The sequence below is a fragment of the Telopea speciosissima genome, chromosome 7 (genome assembly GCF_018873765.1).
Source record: "Telopea speciosissima isolate NSW1024214 ecotype Mountain lineage chromosome 7, Tspe_v1, whole genome shotgun sequence".
In the NCBI taxonomy this organism is placed as follows: Eukaryota; Viridiplantae; Streptophyta; class Magnoliopsida; order Proteales; family Proteaceae; genus Telopea; species Telopea speciosissima.
Genome location: NC_057922.1, coordinates 3952076 through 3966063, shown reverse-complemented (window position 1 = coordinate 3966063; position 13988 = coordinate 3952076). Strand labels below are relative to the sequence as shown.

Here is a 13988-nt window from a genome sequence, read left to right as displayed (position 1 = left end):
GATGGTGTTAGATTGAATGGATGGTCAACCCACTATTACCTGTCCCTGTGGAAGAGCTTATGGTCTGAGGTTGATAGTTTTAAAGCATTGATTGGTTCACCTGATTACATCTGATAACCATTGGTAATAGTTCAGGGTGAAGTTTTGTGAACCTAGACCCAGCAAGATTTTCGTTGTAATTGTAATTTGATTTAGTCACTATAGCAATTAACAATGACAGGAAAGGAAGTTTTTTACTCTCAATGCTCTTGCGTTCAATGCCCAAACATGTTAACCTTAAGCGTTGTTCATTGAATATTTAGAGTTTACCTCTTGATTTCCCTGATACCGCATCCATGCTTAAAGGTGCTGAGTGTTCCCTAGTTATTGGTTAGGCGAAATGAATGAATCCCTTTAATAGCTAGTTCTCTCGTCCTTAGGGCTGGTCATCATTAGGGTGTGCTGGAGTAGGTTTTTGTAAAGGTTATGTATAAGGGAATAGCTAGTTCTCTCCTCCTTAGGGCTGGTCATCATTAGGGTGTGCTGGAGTGGGTTTTTATAAAGGTTATGTATATATTATTATTGTGTAATGGTTTTGTTTATTGTAACCACAATTGATTACGTCGAGCCTTGCACCATGGCGATTTTCAGGTTAAAAGTTGAATCTAAGGTTGGCCTGATTTGCATTTGTTTAGTTAAAGCGGTTTACCTAGTGTTTGAAATTATAAACCTAAAACCTGAACGTAGGGATTGCCGGATTGGTATGGATTGGGTCATGGGACCCACGTCTTGAACAAGTGAACAATGCCGTATTTTTGTCATAGACGAAGGCCAAGATTGACACCAACCATTTTAATTAGTTGGCCTGCAAAGCCCAAAATGGAAGACCAGTCGGCTTGGGGCAATCGGTAGTGGAAGAGAAGAAGTAAGGGTTCTGGTTTTCTTTCATTTTTTTTTTTTTGGAGATAGCGGTAGTAGAACATAATCAGAATGTAAGAACTGTAATGGCATTTTTTATGCAAATGAAACAATTGATGCACACGAGAACACTAAAAATCAGAATGAACATTTTGTTGAAGAAAAACAGAGAAATGCATAGAGATGCACTTTAGGATGAGAGAATCATGAGGCTGAGATACTTCCATGATGGACGAAGTTGGGAGGAAAGCACTATTAATTGGTAACTGATCCTTCTTTGTCAGAATGGATATCTTTATACCTTCAAGTTGTAGTGCTACTGCTACTGCTACTACTACTATTACAACTTGCGAAGTGAGATGATTATTATATTATATTTAACATTAATCTAGTTCTACTATCCTAATGTTACATTTCTAACATGTTAGGCTCAGCTAAAATCGCTCACACACAAACTCTGGCTACATCAGCTAGAGCAAGAGGATAGGGGTACGTTCACAATTGACAATTCTGCTACTAAAATGTACTCTTTTCGATCCATGGCCCAGGCCAAGATTAACTGATTAATTGAAAAAACCTACATCTTAAGATTGAGACCAAATCTTAACGATGGACCTGGTTTGGACACCCTCAGTTTTGGTATTCTATAGTTCTAATGCTCAGAACAATGTGCTGCTAATAACAAGAATAGCAACTAACGCTAGAGTGTTGAAAAAATCAATCTTTCAAAATAAGGAAGAGTTGGAAGTATCCACAAAAGTACCTAGGAAACTTTAGAAGTAGAAAAGGTTCACCATCTGGCTTAGATGGCGTGTGTTCTAAGTTACAGAGACTTTTCAATAGCCTAGATTTTTTTTTTGTTGGGGGAGGTTGGGGGGGTTGTGTTGAGATTTAGCCCTAGACGATATTTCAACTTACTTTACCAAAAAAAAAAAAAAAAAGATATGTGAACTTACAAGTTACAAAAACATATGATCTTCTCCTTTATCTTTTGCATTACAAATCCAAACTCAATGTTAGACAATTTAGACATCAAAAAATTGATGATATAGATTCCACCTTACGATAGTCATAGTGGTGTAGGACCCATTGATGCAAGGAAAAAGAGTGGACCCACAACATTAGCAATCTTCGTGGTATTAATGTGGGTCAACGTTCTCTTCAGTCGGTGGGTGGGTGGGTGGATGGGGCGTGGCCTTACTTACATGCAGGGGTTCGGCGGTCAATCAGAGTATGCACATTGACATATGGGACCAGATTTCCCCTTTTTATGGGTCAGAGTGATCATTTTGCCTCCTTTATGTTTGAACATAGACGATACACTCCCCCCCATAAAGAAATTTTCTCTTATTAATGTAATGGGAAAGGGTTCTCACAACACTAGTGTGAGAGAAATCTCCCACACCACAGTAATGCGGTACAATGAATGGTATAATCTATATAGACCTACAAGATTGAGGGCGTAAGGAAATTTTTCCCCCTAATGTAGTAATAAGTAATGTCTCTCTTTCTTATCGTCAAGGTTTAAAAAATTAGAATCGAATTGATCGAATTCCCCACGATTCATTTTCCAAGTTCTACTTGATCTTGGCCAATTCTGGTAGCTACCGTACTAAATCTGGACCGATTATGACTGATTTCGACCATGATGACCCAATTTTGTATTGAAAATTGGATCAGAATTGGTTGGACCCGATATAGAGCAAGAGTTCAAGAGTTGGAATCGAATCAGCCTCATCCAATCCTTTTTTTTTTTTTTTTTACTTATTTTACTCATATATCCTTGGTACGGAAAAATCCTAAAAAACATTAAAACATCGATTTGAAGGCCGGATCGAGACCTACCCAAGCCCATTCCAGATTCCAATTCTTTGTTTTTAAACCCTGATTCCTATTGGGAGATGCCAATTACCTATGGATTTGGACCCGTGGGTAAGATCCACATTAGTGCGGTTTAATGAATATTATGGACTCTAAAATACAAGTGGGGTAGTACACCAGGTCCTGTGGCAATTACCAATTTTGATATGGTAAGTGAGGTGTGCAATGCACTGCACTGCTCTGCACTGTGCAGTGTACTAGACTACTAGTGTAGGGCAGGGCATAGGGACAATGGCATCGAATTACTTGAACTAAAAAAAAGTACTACTAAGGAAGGGAATCTTATATGAAAACTTTCTCCTTTAAGAATACTTTGTTTTGCACTCCACATCCTTTAGAATATTGATAATTTTAGGGTAGTGGAGAAAGAAGACATCTTAATTCTTAATAGTAATACGGTCTAATACCCCCACCCCTTCAATTTAGGAAGAGTTAAAATCCCATTAATCCAAAACTGACAATTAATAATTTTTTGAATATTTTATTGGGAGGCGGGATGGGTTTTTTGGGGGGTTAAAAGGATGGGCTTTGAGTCTTTGACCCTACCATGATTTGAAGCGGGGAAAAGAGCTGAATTATGTTGCATCTTGGCCTCTTGGACTTTGATGCGGCAACATTAATACATTATTGAGAGGTGTTGGGCTTAAAAGATCAGCGTCTCCTTGCGATTCTAAGATTATTTATCCATTTTACAAAAGGATATAAAGTTGCATTTTCAGTATCATCAATTGGTTTTAGTGTAGTAGTAAAAAATTAGGGAAAAAGAATGTTAACTAATCGCTAGTTCTTACACCTAGACATCAAATAACAATATCTTGCCCAAATAATTATGTTATATTGAAAGGATATAAATGTAAAGTTATAAATTATTTGACATCTTAAGGGGTATCAATAAAAAAAATCCTTTAAAAGATTGATCAAATGAGAGGAAATCAGGATGATAACACTACAAGATCATTTAATTATCATTTTTACTCAGATAGTAAATCTAGGTTTAAGTTTACTTTCACGCACTTGATCAACTGGTCATTAAAATTGGATTTTGGGTTCACCATTAACTTTCAATAATCCCCTCTATTGATAGTCCAAAATAACTTTTTTCTAGTCAAATTAAAAAGAGATATGGGATGGACGGAGAGACTCTCCCTTCACCATTTTGAAAGGGAGATGGATGCCCCAAGTTTCTGCACATGATAGGTCAAATGAGACCCAAAATTTATGGACAAAATGTGGGGGACTCATTCTCCTTTGAAGACCAAGATGTCCTCCTTACAAATGGCAAAGAAAGAAAATAGATGGGCTCATTGCCCATGGGCTCCCCCTTAACTAGACACTTTTGCTGTCCTCGTACAGTACCTTCCATACCAAAAAGGACCGAAATGGCGTAGGTGATAGGTTAATAGGTGTCTCAACCTTTTGGCTTTTGTCCTGTCCCCTCTCTTTAAAACCTACTTGAGACGGAAGAGAACGAACGAGCGAGCGAGGGGGACTCAGGACTGCGAGAGAGAGAGAGAGGGATAAGCGGGAGTGTGCATCGAGAGTTTCGAGACTCGCCCTTTTCTTGTTTGTTTCCCAGCACGAATCCCCAAGCCGAGTGAGAGAGAGAATCAGATGAACCAAGCTTTTTTTTTTTTTGATAAAACTCAGATGAACCAAGCCACTGAGAAGAAAAGAGAGTAAAAGAAGGGCATATGGTCATTTTATTTTTTTTTGGTGGGAGGGCACCTGGTCATTAATTCAGGGGAAGAGGTATATATGAAAGGACGAATTGAAACCCAAAACTCTATCGTTCGTCCCTGTCCCTGTAGAGATATTTGTAAGAAGAACACATGATAATGATTAATGGCTTTACGACCCTTTTCGTACATGTCCGCTTCATGAACTCTATCACTTTCTCTCTCTCACAATTTCATCCCATTGCGTAAGATTATTTTTACATATTGTAGTACTGATTTGTAGAGTACGATATATTGACTGGGTCTGAAGCTGAACTCGGAATACGAGAAACAGAAGAGAAATTGCTCTCTTTATTGAGGAGATTCAAACGATGGTAACTGGGAAGTTTATTTCCTTTGGTGGGTTAAAATATGTTGATGGTTCGATACCCTAGCTATTAGCTAGAAACAGAAAGAATACCCAATTTGTTGTAGCAGATCATTAATCTCTATAGCTCCAAACATCCCCAGAAGAAGAAATTCCTGGTTTTTGTGAGTTTGTGATGGGAGACGGTTATTCTCTTCGTCATGGTAGCAATAGCATTAATAACAACAACAACAGTACTAACGGTTATGTAGCAAATACGACGACGACGACGACGACGACGAAAAAGAAGAAGTCCAAGAAGAAGAGCGGTGGTAAAAAGAAGAAGATGGCTGTGGAACAGATCTTAGCTGCTAAATCTGTGTCCGAATGGGTTTTTCTTGATTCTCCTTCCGCTCCATCTGTTGACGATTTCGGGGTCCCGAAGAGCCATACGAGATTTGCGGACAAGGTGGTCTTCGAGTTGCATTCCCATTCCACTTGTAGCGATGGGTACCTATCGCCTTCTGCTCTTGTTGAGAGAGCTCATGGAAAAGGAGTGAGTTATTCCTTTCTTTTTTTAATTTATATTGTTCTGTAAATCTTTTTGGCTGGATGAATTTCTGGGCTGGGTCTTGTTTTTTTCTTGGTAAAACGTCCTCTTGATTGCGTTTCCTGCTGATGTTTGTTGAATGGATAGCAAAAATGAGTTTCTTTACCCTTTTTTTTTTTTTTTTCTTTCCTGTCAATGGGTATTGTGAGTAGTTCTTGTCTTCTTTTACTGTTCTCAGAACGGGTTCGTTTCCCTTTCTACTGTTTTATTGTGGCACCAGCATTGTTTCTGCTTTTATCTTCTATTTGGCTTCTCATATTCTGATTCTTCTTTGGATTCATGATACTGGTTGGTTTATATACTTCCATAGTTCAATATACCCAGATGTTGCGTCTCTCCTGTGTTTTGTTATTCTTAGATTTATTTTCGTCTTTCATATCTCTCTAGCTTCCTATTTTTGTTTGTTTTTTCTACCCAGTTACTGTTCTATTAGGATGGTTGTGAATAGTTTCACTTTTTGCTTCGTGCTTTTTGTTTTGTTCATTAGTCTTCTTTGGTGACTCCACATCATGTGCAGTTCTTTTATAATGGATGAAATGCAGTCAATATCTTCATATTGAGTTTGGTGATTAATGAGGCAATGGTTAGTTACTTTATGCTTGTTAATGTGAGCGTGCATGTGACAAATAATGGTGCTCTGGAACCCGTGGCCTTGGGATTAATTAGCAGCCTCAGAGGTAGCTTTTGGTGGGAAATTATTGGCTATGACCTTGGATGAATTAACTCTGCTCTCTTAAAGAAAGTTTGTTTTAACTTACTTTTTTTATTGAAATTTTTTATTGGCTATGACCTCGATTGATCATTGCCCTAGTTTTCTACTAGTTGAAAGTTGAAACTTTAGTCTAGAAGATCTTGAAAGCTACTCCAATACTATGCAATTACAAGTCTATTCTTTTTAGCCCCAGCCTATTTGACAAAAATCAATCTAGACTCCCACTTTTCACTCTAAAAACTAGACTTCATTGCTTCTGCCTGCTTGTTTGCTTAGTTTGGTCTGTTTGGGTCATGATTTGTGGAGATTGGAATCCCTCTGAACTGAAATTGTAGAGGTTGTTGGGATGCAGAGGATGGAATATGATAATGTGGTTGTGGAGCACCTCTACTACTTCTCCAAGAATTTCTTGTATTTACTATTGCATCAGTTAGTGCACAGGAATCTGTTAATAAAAGTGGGAATTACATTTCTCTCTTTACAATTTCCCTTTAGAATTGGAAATGAATTATTATTTTGAGGGGGGAGGGCTAGTGGTTGGAAAAGTTATCCTTGGTATTTGTGGGTTACAAACTTAACATGGATGATATGGTAAAGTTCTTGGGGGGTGGCATCCTTCTCCTTCTAGAAAGAGGGGGACATCTATGCAGAGGTTCTGGCTGGTGGAAGTTGTTTGGTGCATTTAGAAGGAGAGAAATGCTAGTATGTTCCATGATAATGCAAAGTCCAGTGGAAGTTCTTTCTGGTTTCTCTTTTTTAGTATTTCATTTCTCATGTGCTAGTTAAGGGAGATTAATTTAGTAATCAATGGATGGCATAGTGATTTTGAGGGGATTTCGTGGAAACTATCATGTCTGAAGAGAGGCAACAATATGTAGTATCTTAAAGTAGGCTTTCAGGATGAAAGGTGGGATTTGTAGGCCACCTTTGTACGTGGGACTGGCATTTCCTTCCTAATTTGTTGCTGCAATTCTAATTTTAATTTCTTTATTTTTATTTTGGTGGTGTCCTTGTCCATATGCATCTTCCTTCTATAGTCAGTAACAAGAAAAGATAAAGGTTGGTTGGAAAAGCCAATATTTTAGATTTTGGGATTGCTATTTGACCTTTGGATGAATGTATTCTTTCAAACATGCATCTGATCTGGCATTCACACGGGTGAATATATATGGCTATTTTGCCTTTGACAATCTCTTTTTGTTCTCAAGGAAGATTTAGTTCTTTTTGAGTGTTATTGAATACCTTCTGTTTCAGGCATAACTAGAAATTGCAATGATCTACTAGGGTTCTGCTTCCAAACGTCTTATTCAATTAGTATTTCTTTTCTTTTTAAGTTTAATTTTCAGTTTCTGTATTTATGGGGTATTTTTTTTCTTGGGATGTCAAGTTATTAGTTCTGTGTTTCTTGTTTTAGTTTTATTCTAAACAATTGCTTTGGTTTTCTTTTCTGGTTTAAATTTGACCATTTATTATGTTGGATGGGTTAGTAACTGGTTCATTAAAAGCTATTTGATAGGGTTGGAAACCAAAGCCTGTCTGGTTGAGGCTGGTTTACTCTAGTTGGCATAGGGTTCATTCATGTTAGCATGACACTTATAATTTGATGAAACTTCAGATTGAAGTTTGAGCCACTTCCCTTGCTTATATGGGTATGAAACTTGACCAGTGGATGAGTGCAATAACCACAGGAGCTATAAATTTCCATAGGAATCATATTAAAGAGTGGATCATTAACAGCTTAATGCAGACCTTAGCTGAAACCTTCTGGGTCCTTGCTTTCATCTGCTCTGTGCCCCAATGTTTCTGTTTTGGCTAAGGTCCTTCCATTTTTCATAGTGTAATGCTCTGTGTTTCGCTTTTCATATGGTTTGTGTTATGTTTTATTCTTCCAGTTTTGCTGTCGGTTGTTCATTTTAATTTCCACTTCTGTTTGATTAGATCATTAATCATGATGGTTAGACTGGTAAATAGCTCATTGAGGTTTATTTGTCAGTTTTGGTGTCTTGGAGAAGCTGAGCCTGACTGGGTCAGGGCCTTGGGCTGTGGCTGCCTTCCCCATTGTTGACTTAGTCCCATTCCCACCTTACATGTTAATCAGATTTACCTTTTTTTTTGGGCGGGTGATGAAAATTGGGATGTTACATTGGAGGTCTAAGGATGTTCAGAGTGTCAAGAAATGAATTGAAGGCATACACATCAACAAAGATTATGACAAAGATAGGATGCAACGTTGGAACAAGATTCTTTTACCTGCTAGGGAATTGTTGAGAGTTGAGACAGCTCCATCTTAGAAACCCTTATTGACATACGAAAATGTTTCGAAAATTATTGTTTCTGTAAACTATAACCTGAATAGTAGAAGTGTTTGTTAGAATCAACTTTCATTTCTGACAGGCCTCGTGGTTTAATATTTCACAATATCCCAGTGAAAACTTGATGATGTATCATTCATTAGAGTAATCTGATTAGCAGATTGAGTAAATCCCATATTGAATGCTTCTTTATTATCCTATGAACTCCTTCCATGCTCAGTTGACCTTACTATGGTCTTTGGACAACAATCAAAGCCTCGAATTGAAGAATTTCGTATTTTGGCAGAAAAGGATCGAAAAATATCATTTAATGGATTGGGGACTGTTTGCAAGCAAAATAAGAATGAGGGTGTGGAAGTGAGACCCTTGATGGCATCGAATCAGGACCTTTTAGGGAAATGTTGTGTGATTGTCGAGGAGAGGATAAATGTCGGTGAAAGATGAGATAAAGTCAATGTGTCTCTCTGGAATGGCGTCCTAAAGGTGTCAGCTAGCTCCATTGTGCTGATTGCATTCAAACCTGTTGATGGATCTTGCACTAGATTTGGGAAAGATTTGTGGTATCTGGTATGGAATTATATTAGGCCTTCCATCACTCCACAGAATCTTAGTTTATAAAAATGCACTTATACATTGAAACTTGGATGGTTGGAAAGTATAATCTGGTGTGGATCGCCTATATCAGCTTATTAGACAGTTCCATGATAGTAAAGGTTGGGATAAAAGAGCAACAGGGAGCAGCATGGGAGTCTTTTTCACGGGATCCTTCCTACAGCATAATGTGATGTCTTTTCATGCTTGTTTTCTTTGGAACCCTCAGATCCAACCAAATGGCCTCTCAACTTCATACTGAATGTGCATAAAATACAAATACCCACATCACAAATAGAAAGAAAAATAAAAATATCTGATGCTCTATGCTCATTCAGTTAGGATAATGCTTAGTTGATTTTGAGCATTTAATTGTTGGATAGCATATGTGTTGACATATGCATTTATGGTGCTCTTACCTAAAAGTTCGAGCATTTAGGAGAAGTGGTAGCGAACATGGTATTAGAGCAGCGAGGTCGAGTGTTCGACTCTTGGGAAGTGCAATGGGGTATCCTGACATTTCTTCCCCCTCGGTGCCATATGTTGTGTCACTTGCAAGGACTACACTGCAATGGCAGGCCTACACTTGCCTGGCGAGGGTGTTGATGTATATTAATGTTGCTCTTACCTACAAGTTCGAGCTTTTAGGATAAGCGGTAGCGAACAACATGATGTTACTGTAAAGAAGTCAAAAGAGTCTGGCTTTCCACACAAATATGTAAGAAGGAGAATACAATTACTAGATCTCCCAAAACCCATGAATTTATGTTATTATCCCTCAATGTTGTGTATCTTATTTTTAAATGCTCAGAGACTGTATTTCAATTAAGCGTAACAGGGGGGATGGTAGTAATCCATGCATTCAGCTAACTGAAAATTACTAATCTATTTTCCACTCAGCACTGACTCAACATCTGAAAGCTCAGATCCCCTACCTTAAGACTTGGCACCAACTGGGTCATGGCCTAGCTGATCTCAAAGCTAGAATCTCCGTGAACTTGCAGCGGATAAGAGGTGGTCGATTTGAAATATTCTTCTCTGCTTCCTATTATCCGATGTCAATTGTACCAGTAAATAATATAAAAAAGTTCATCACCTTCGAAAGGATAAAGTGATCTGTCTTGCCATAATTATGATGGACTCTAAGTGTTATTGCTGGTATCCTAGCTTTTGACACTTGATGTTTGACTGGACAAAGATGGAGCACGATATTTTAATTTAATGTGTTCAGAACAGGTGAAAGTGCTTGCACTGACTGATCATGATACCATGGCTGGCATCCCAGAAGCATTGGAAGCCGCTCGGAAATTTGGCATCAAGATAATTCCAGGCGTTGAGATTAGTACCATATTCTCTCCAAGGTCATCTTCTTTTATACTCTGCTCAAATTCTTATGAAAAATGGCTGTTATTTCACTTATTTATATATTTCTCATTGTTTAAAGCTATTTAAAACACCAAACTTATTCTTGAAGGGGAAAATAAAAAGAACTTTTCTGATTTTGCGCTTTGGAATATGTGCAACAGAGGAGAATCTGGAACTGAAGAGCCGGTTCACATCCTTGCTTATTACAGCAGCGGCGGACCCTCGAGAGTTGAAGAGATGGAGAAATGCTTAGCCAACATAAGGGATGGTCGTTTCCTCCGTGCAAAGAACATGGTTTCAAAGCTAAACAACTTGAAGATGCCCCTTAAGTGGGAGCATGTTGCCAAAATTGCAGGGAATGGAGTGGCTCCTGGGAGGTTGCATGTGGCTCGTGCATTGGTCGAAGCTGGCCATGTAGAAAATCTGAAGCAAGCTTTCAACCGATATCTATATGATGGTGGACCTGCCTATTCTACGTAATAATCCGATATCTAGCTCTTTCCTGGGTTTATCTCTCAACTCAATTCAACCACAAACGTACCAACACTGCCCCAATCCTACAAACATGTGAAGAGGGGTGGAGGTTGCAATTGGCACCCATCCGCCAAAAATTAAGAACACAAAAAGGAAAAAGAAAATAAATTAACCATGTATGTTTCTTGCAAGTGTTGCTTTTCCCAGCAGGAAGGACCTTGGATTGTTGTGGCCAGGTCTTGGGACCAAATCCTGCCTTAAAACCTTTTCTTCTAATCCTCCAACCACGCTTTTGTTGAAAAAAAAAAAACAATGTTTCTTGCTTGTATGGTACTGGAAATTGTTTCTGTTAACATGTAAGCTGCATGACTCAGGGGTAGTGAGGCTCTAGCAGAGGAAGCAGTTCAATTGATATGTCAAACAGGGGGTGTGGCAACATTAGCTCATCCATGGGCATTGAAGAACCCTGTTGCTGTTATCAGGAGATTGAAAGCTGCAGGTCTTCATGGGATAGAGGTCTACCGAAGTGATGGGAAACTGGCAGGTAAAATCATGGTCCTCAAAGTCTTTATTTGTTTTCAGTTGAGACCTACCATCAGCGAGTAGAGTAAGGACATTGAAGTGCCTAATTGATCTAGTTCTTCTACATCAGATTAATGAAGTTGTTGTTGGTCCAAAAAAATAAATAAATAAGTGCTTAACATAGTTGAGATCTGGGTTGGAACCAAGTGGTTCTGAAATTGATCCGACTTTATAGAATACAAAGTTGGCCAGAGGGTGAATCTGATGTGGATTGTTACCTTATTTTAGACCTGAATGCGGCCTGACTAGTTGATCAAAACAGTCTAGGATCCAGGATCTAAATTTTAGGGACCAATTCAATTCGGGCTGAGCTGAAGGGTCTGATATACCAAACCCATTTCTACTCTGTATTTCTTGCTGTTTTCTCTTTAAGATTTGTATGTCTAGAAGCAGGTATTCCAACTTTATTCCAGAAGTGGCCAAGTTGATAAAAAAAACATTGACCTCTGGTATGTAATGTTAATAATCAATTTTTAGGGTCTAGGAAAAACCAATGAAGATATAAATGTGAACATTAACCTCTGGATGCAGTATGCACATAAAGTTCAAAAGTTGGGAACATGAATGTTTTGCTTCTACTACACATCTGATATTATGAGACTATGGGACCATATGGGGGAAAATCAATAACATCGTTTGATTGATTAGATATTCCAATTTTTCCTAATTGCGTAGTGTTTCGTGACTGTCTTATAGAAGGAAATGATTTAGTTTTCATTTTTCCCCCCTAAGGTCATGTGTTTGTAAACTGATACAGAGACGACTGGAAAGGATCTCAGAGAAAGTGGCATATCGAACATAAATTTTCACATGATTTTTTAGTAGTACCAGTTTTCTTTGTTATAAATTGGCTTTCATGTACTAATACATTCTATTAAGTGCTCTAATGGAGTGTTGGTTTTCCAATACAATGTAGAAAGATTCCAGTCTGCATTGTTTTGCTTTTATCACTTTGCATGATCTGTTGTTATATAATAACTCATGTTGCTGATGTTTTGTGAACAGCATTCAGTGAGTTGGCTGATACCTATGATCTTTTGAAACTTGGAGGATCAGACTATCATGGTAGGCGACGCCATGATGAGTCTGATCTGGGAAGTGTGAATCTCCCTGTGTTAGCTCAGCACGAGTTCCTTCAGGTAGCCCGACCTATTTGGTGCAATGCGATTAAAGATGTACTGCAGAGTTTTGCAGAGGAACCATCTGATGCAAGTCTGGAGAGGATTGCGAGGTTTGGGAAGATCAGGAACATCAAGGGTGGTTCATTGAGTTGTTGCAAGGATGTGATTGACCTGTGCCTGTCCTCCTGGTTGACAAATGAGGAAAGACAGACCATTGATGTTGAGACACTTAGGTTGAAGCTTTCCTGCGCTGGCATCAATCAGACTGACATCGAGGTGTCTGTAACAAGTACATAGTTCTTTTCCTGGTGGTTTGTTTCCTATATAGTTTTTTTCCCTTCTATTTTACCCTTTTTCCTGCGACGGTGCTGGCAGTTCTAATTTCATTCAAAATATTCTCTGCTAGAGTAGGTGGGTCTCTGTTAAGAACCACTAGAGCTTTTCCCTTTTATTTTTGAAATGTTTTATTGAATTTAACATGTCACTAGAGCTTTTTCCTTCCTTTATTTTTGAAATGTTTTATTGAATTTAACATGTCTCATTCATCGGAATTGGATATGCATATAAACATATGTTAACCTTACATTATTTTTATTCCATTTTTATTTTTCATTTGCCTGCATTGTTCTTCTTATTCAAAATGCCAATTACAGTATGTATCCCTATCGTTTGTAGATCCTGTCCATTCTTTCTAAATTTGTATTTTGTAGTATTGAAATTGGGAAGCAAGCAATGACTGTAACAGGACAAACTAAACCAATCAAGCAATGGTGGGGGGGGGGGGGGGGGGGGGGGTGTGGGGGGGGGGGGGGGGGGGGGGGGGGGGGGGGGGGGGGGGGGGGGGGGGGGGGGGGGGGGGGGGGGGGGGGGGGGGGGATGGCCAATTTTTCCACACGCAAAACATTTGGTGGAGGTCTTCGCAAATTTCTTTCGCTTTGAAGAACTTATAGGGCTTGCCGAGACCTATGCTTGCGTTTGAACCGATGAGATCTATGCATTCCATTTCTCTTGGAAAACCTTTCGCAAGAGAATTGGTCTTGAAGTGGGACTTCTTTTTGGATGGACAAGAAGTCTTTGTCTTTGCACTTGATCTTAAGATGAGATGTGTCACACTCATCGGTGAGTCTATGCGTGGTCTTTTCCCATTGTTTGAAGAAGACTTGTTGATCACACAACTTCTGCAGAGCACTAAGGATTTCTTGGTAGAGACGACCGATAGGAGCTTGATCAATTTGGAGACCAAAATGGTGCAATGATTTTAGGGCTTCTTTGCCCAAAGGTTCGGTGGAAAGAATTGAGGAACACTTGCTTCATATTTGGGTCATCCAATCCTCCAAGGATGTAAAATCGATCCAACATCCGTGTATAGTGCTTAGCAAGATCATTCTTCTGAAAAGAGCAACACTTCATCTGGAAGTATT

The 13988-nt window shown here is 38.8% G+C and overlaps 1 protein-coding gene across 1 annotated transcript; it reads left to right on the top strand.

The window, feature by feature from the left end:
- The first annotated feature begins 4764 nt into the window (after window positions 1-4764).
- On the top strand, window positions 4765-13013 carry LOC122669509 (5'-3' exoribonuclease). Its single transcript, XM_043866283.1, has 5 exons — window positions 4765-5356; window positions 10262-10386; window positions 10552-10866; window positions 11239-11408; window positions 12452-13013. Exons 1-5 carry the CDS (start codon window positions 4997-4999, stop codon window positions 12862-12864), a joined length of 1383 nt encoding a protein of 460 aa, XP_043722218.1. The 5' UTR covers window positions 4765-4996; the 3' UTR covers window positions 12865-13013.
- Window positions 13014-13988: the final 975 nt, after the last annotated feature.

Excerpts from the sequence above, each read along its gene's own strand:
- LOC122669509 (XM_043866283.1), top strand. The coding sequence starts at position 4,997 with ATGGGAGACGGTTATTCTCTTCGTCATGGTAGCAATAGCATTAATAAC. Across the intron at positions 5,357-10,261 it reads AGAGAGCTCATGGAAAAGGA|GTGAAAGTGCTTGCACTGAC; the intron begins GTGAGTTATTCC and ends TGTTCAGAACAG. Across the intron at positions 10,867-11,238 it reads GGTGGACCTGCCTATTCTAC|GGGTAGTGAGGCTCTAGCAG; the intron begins GTAATAATCCGA and ends TGCATGACTCAG.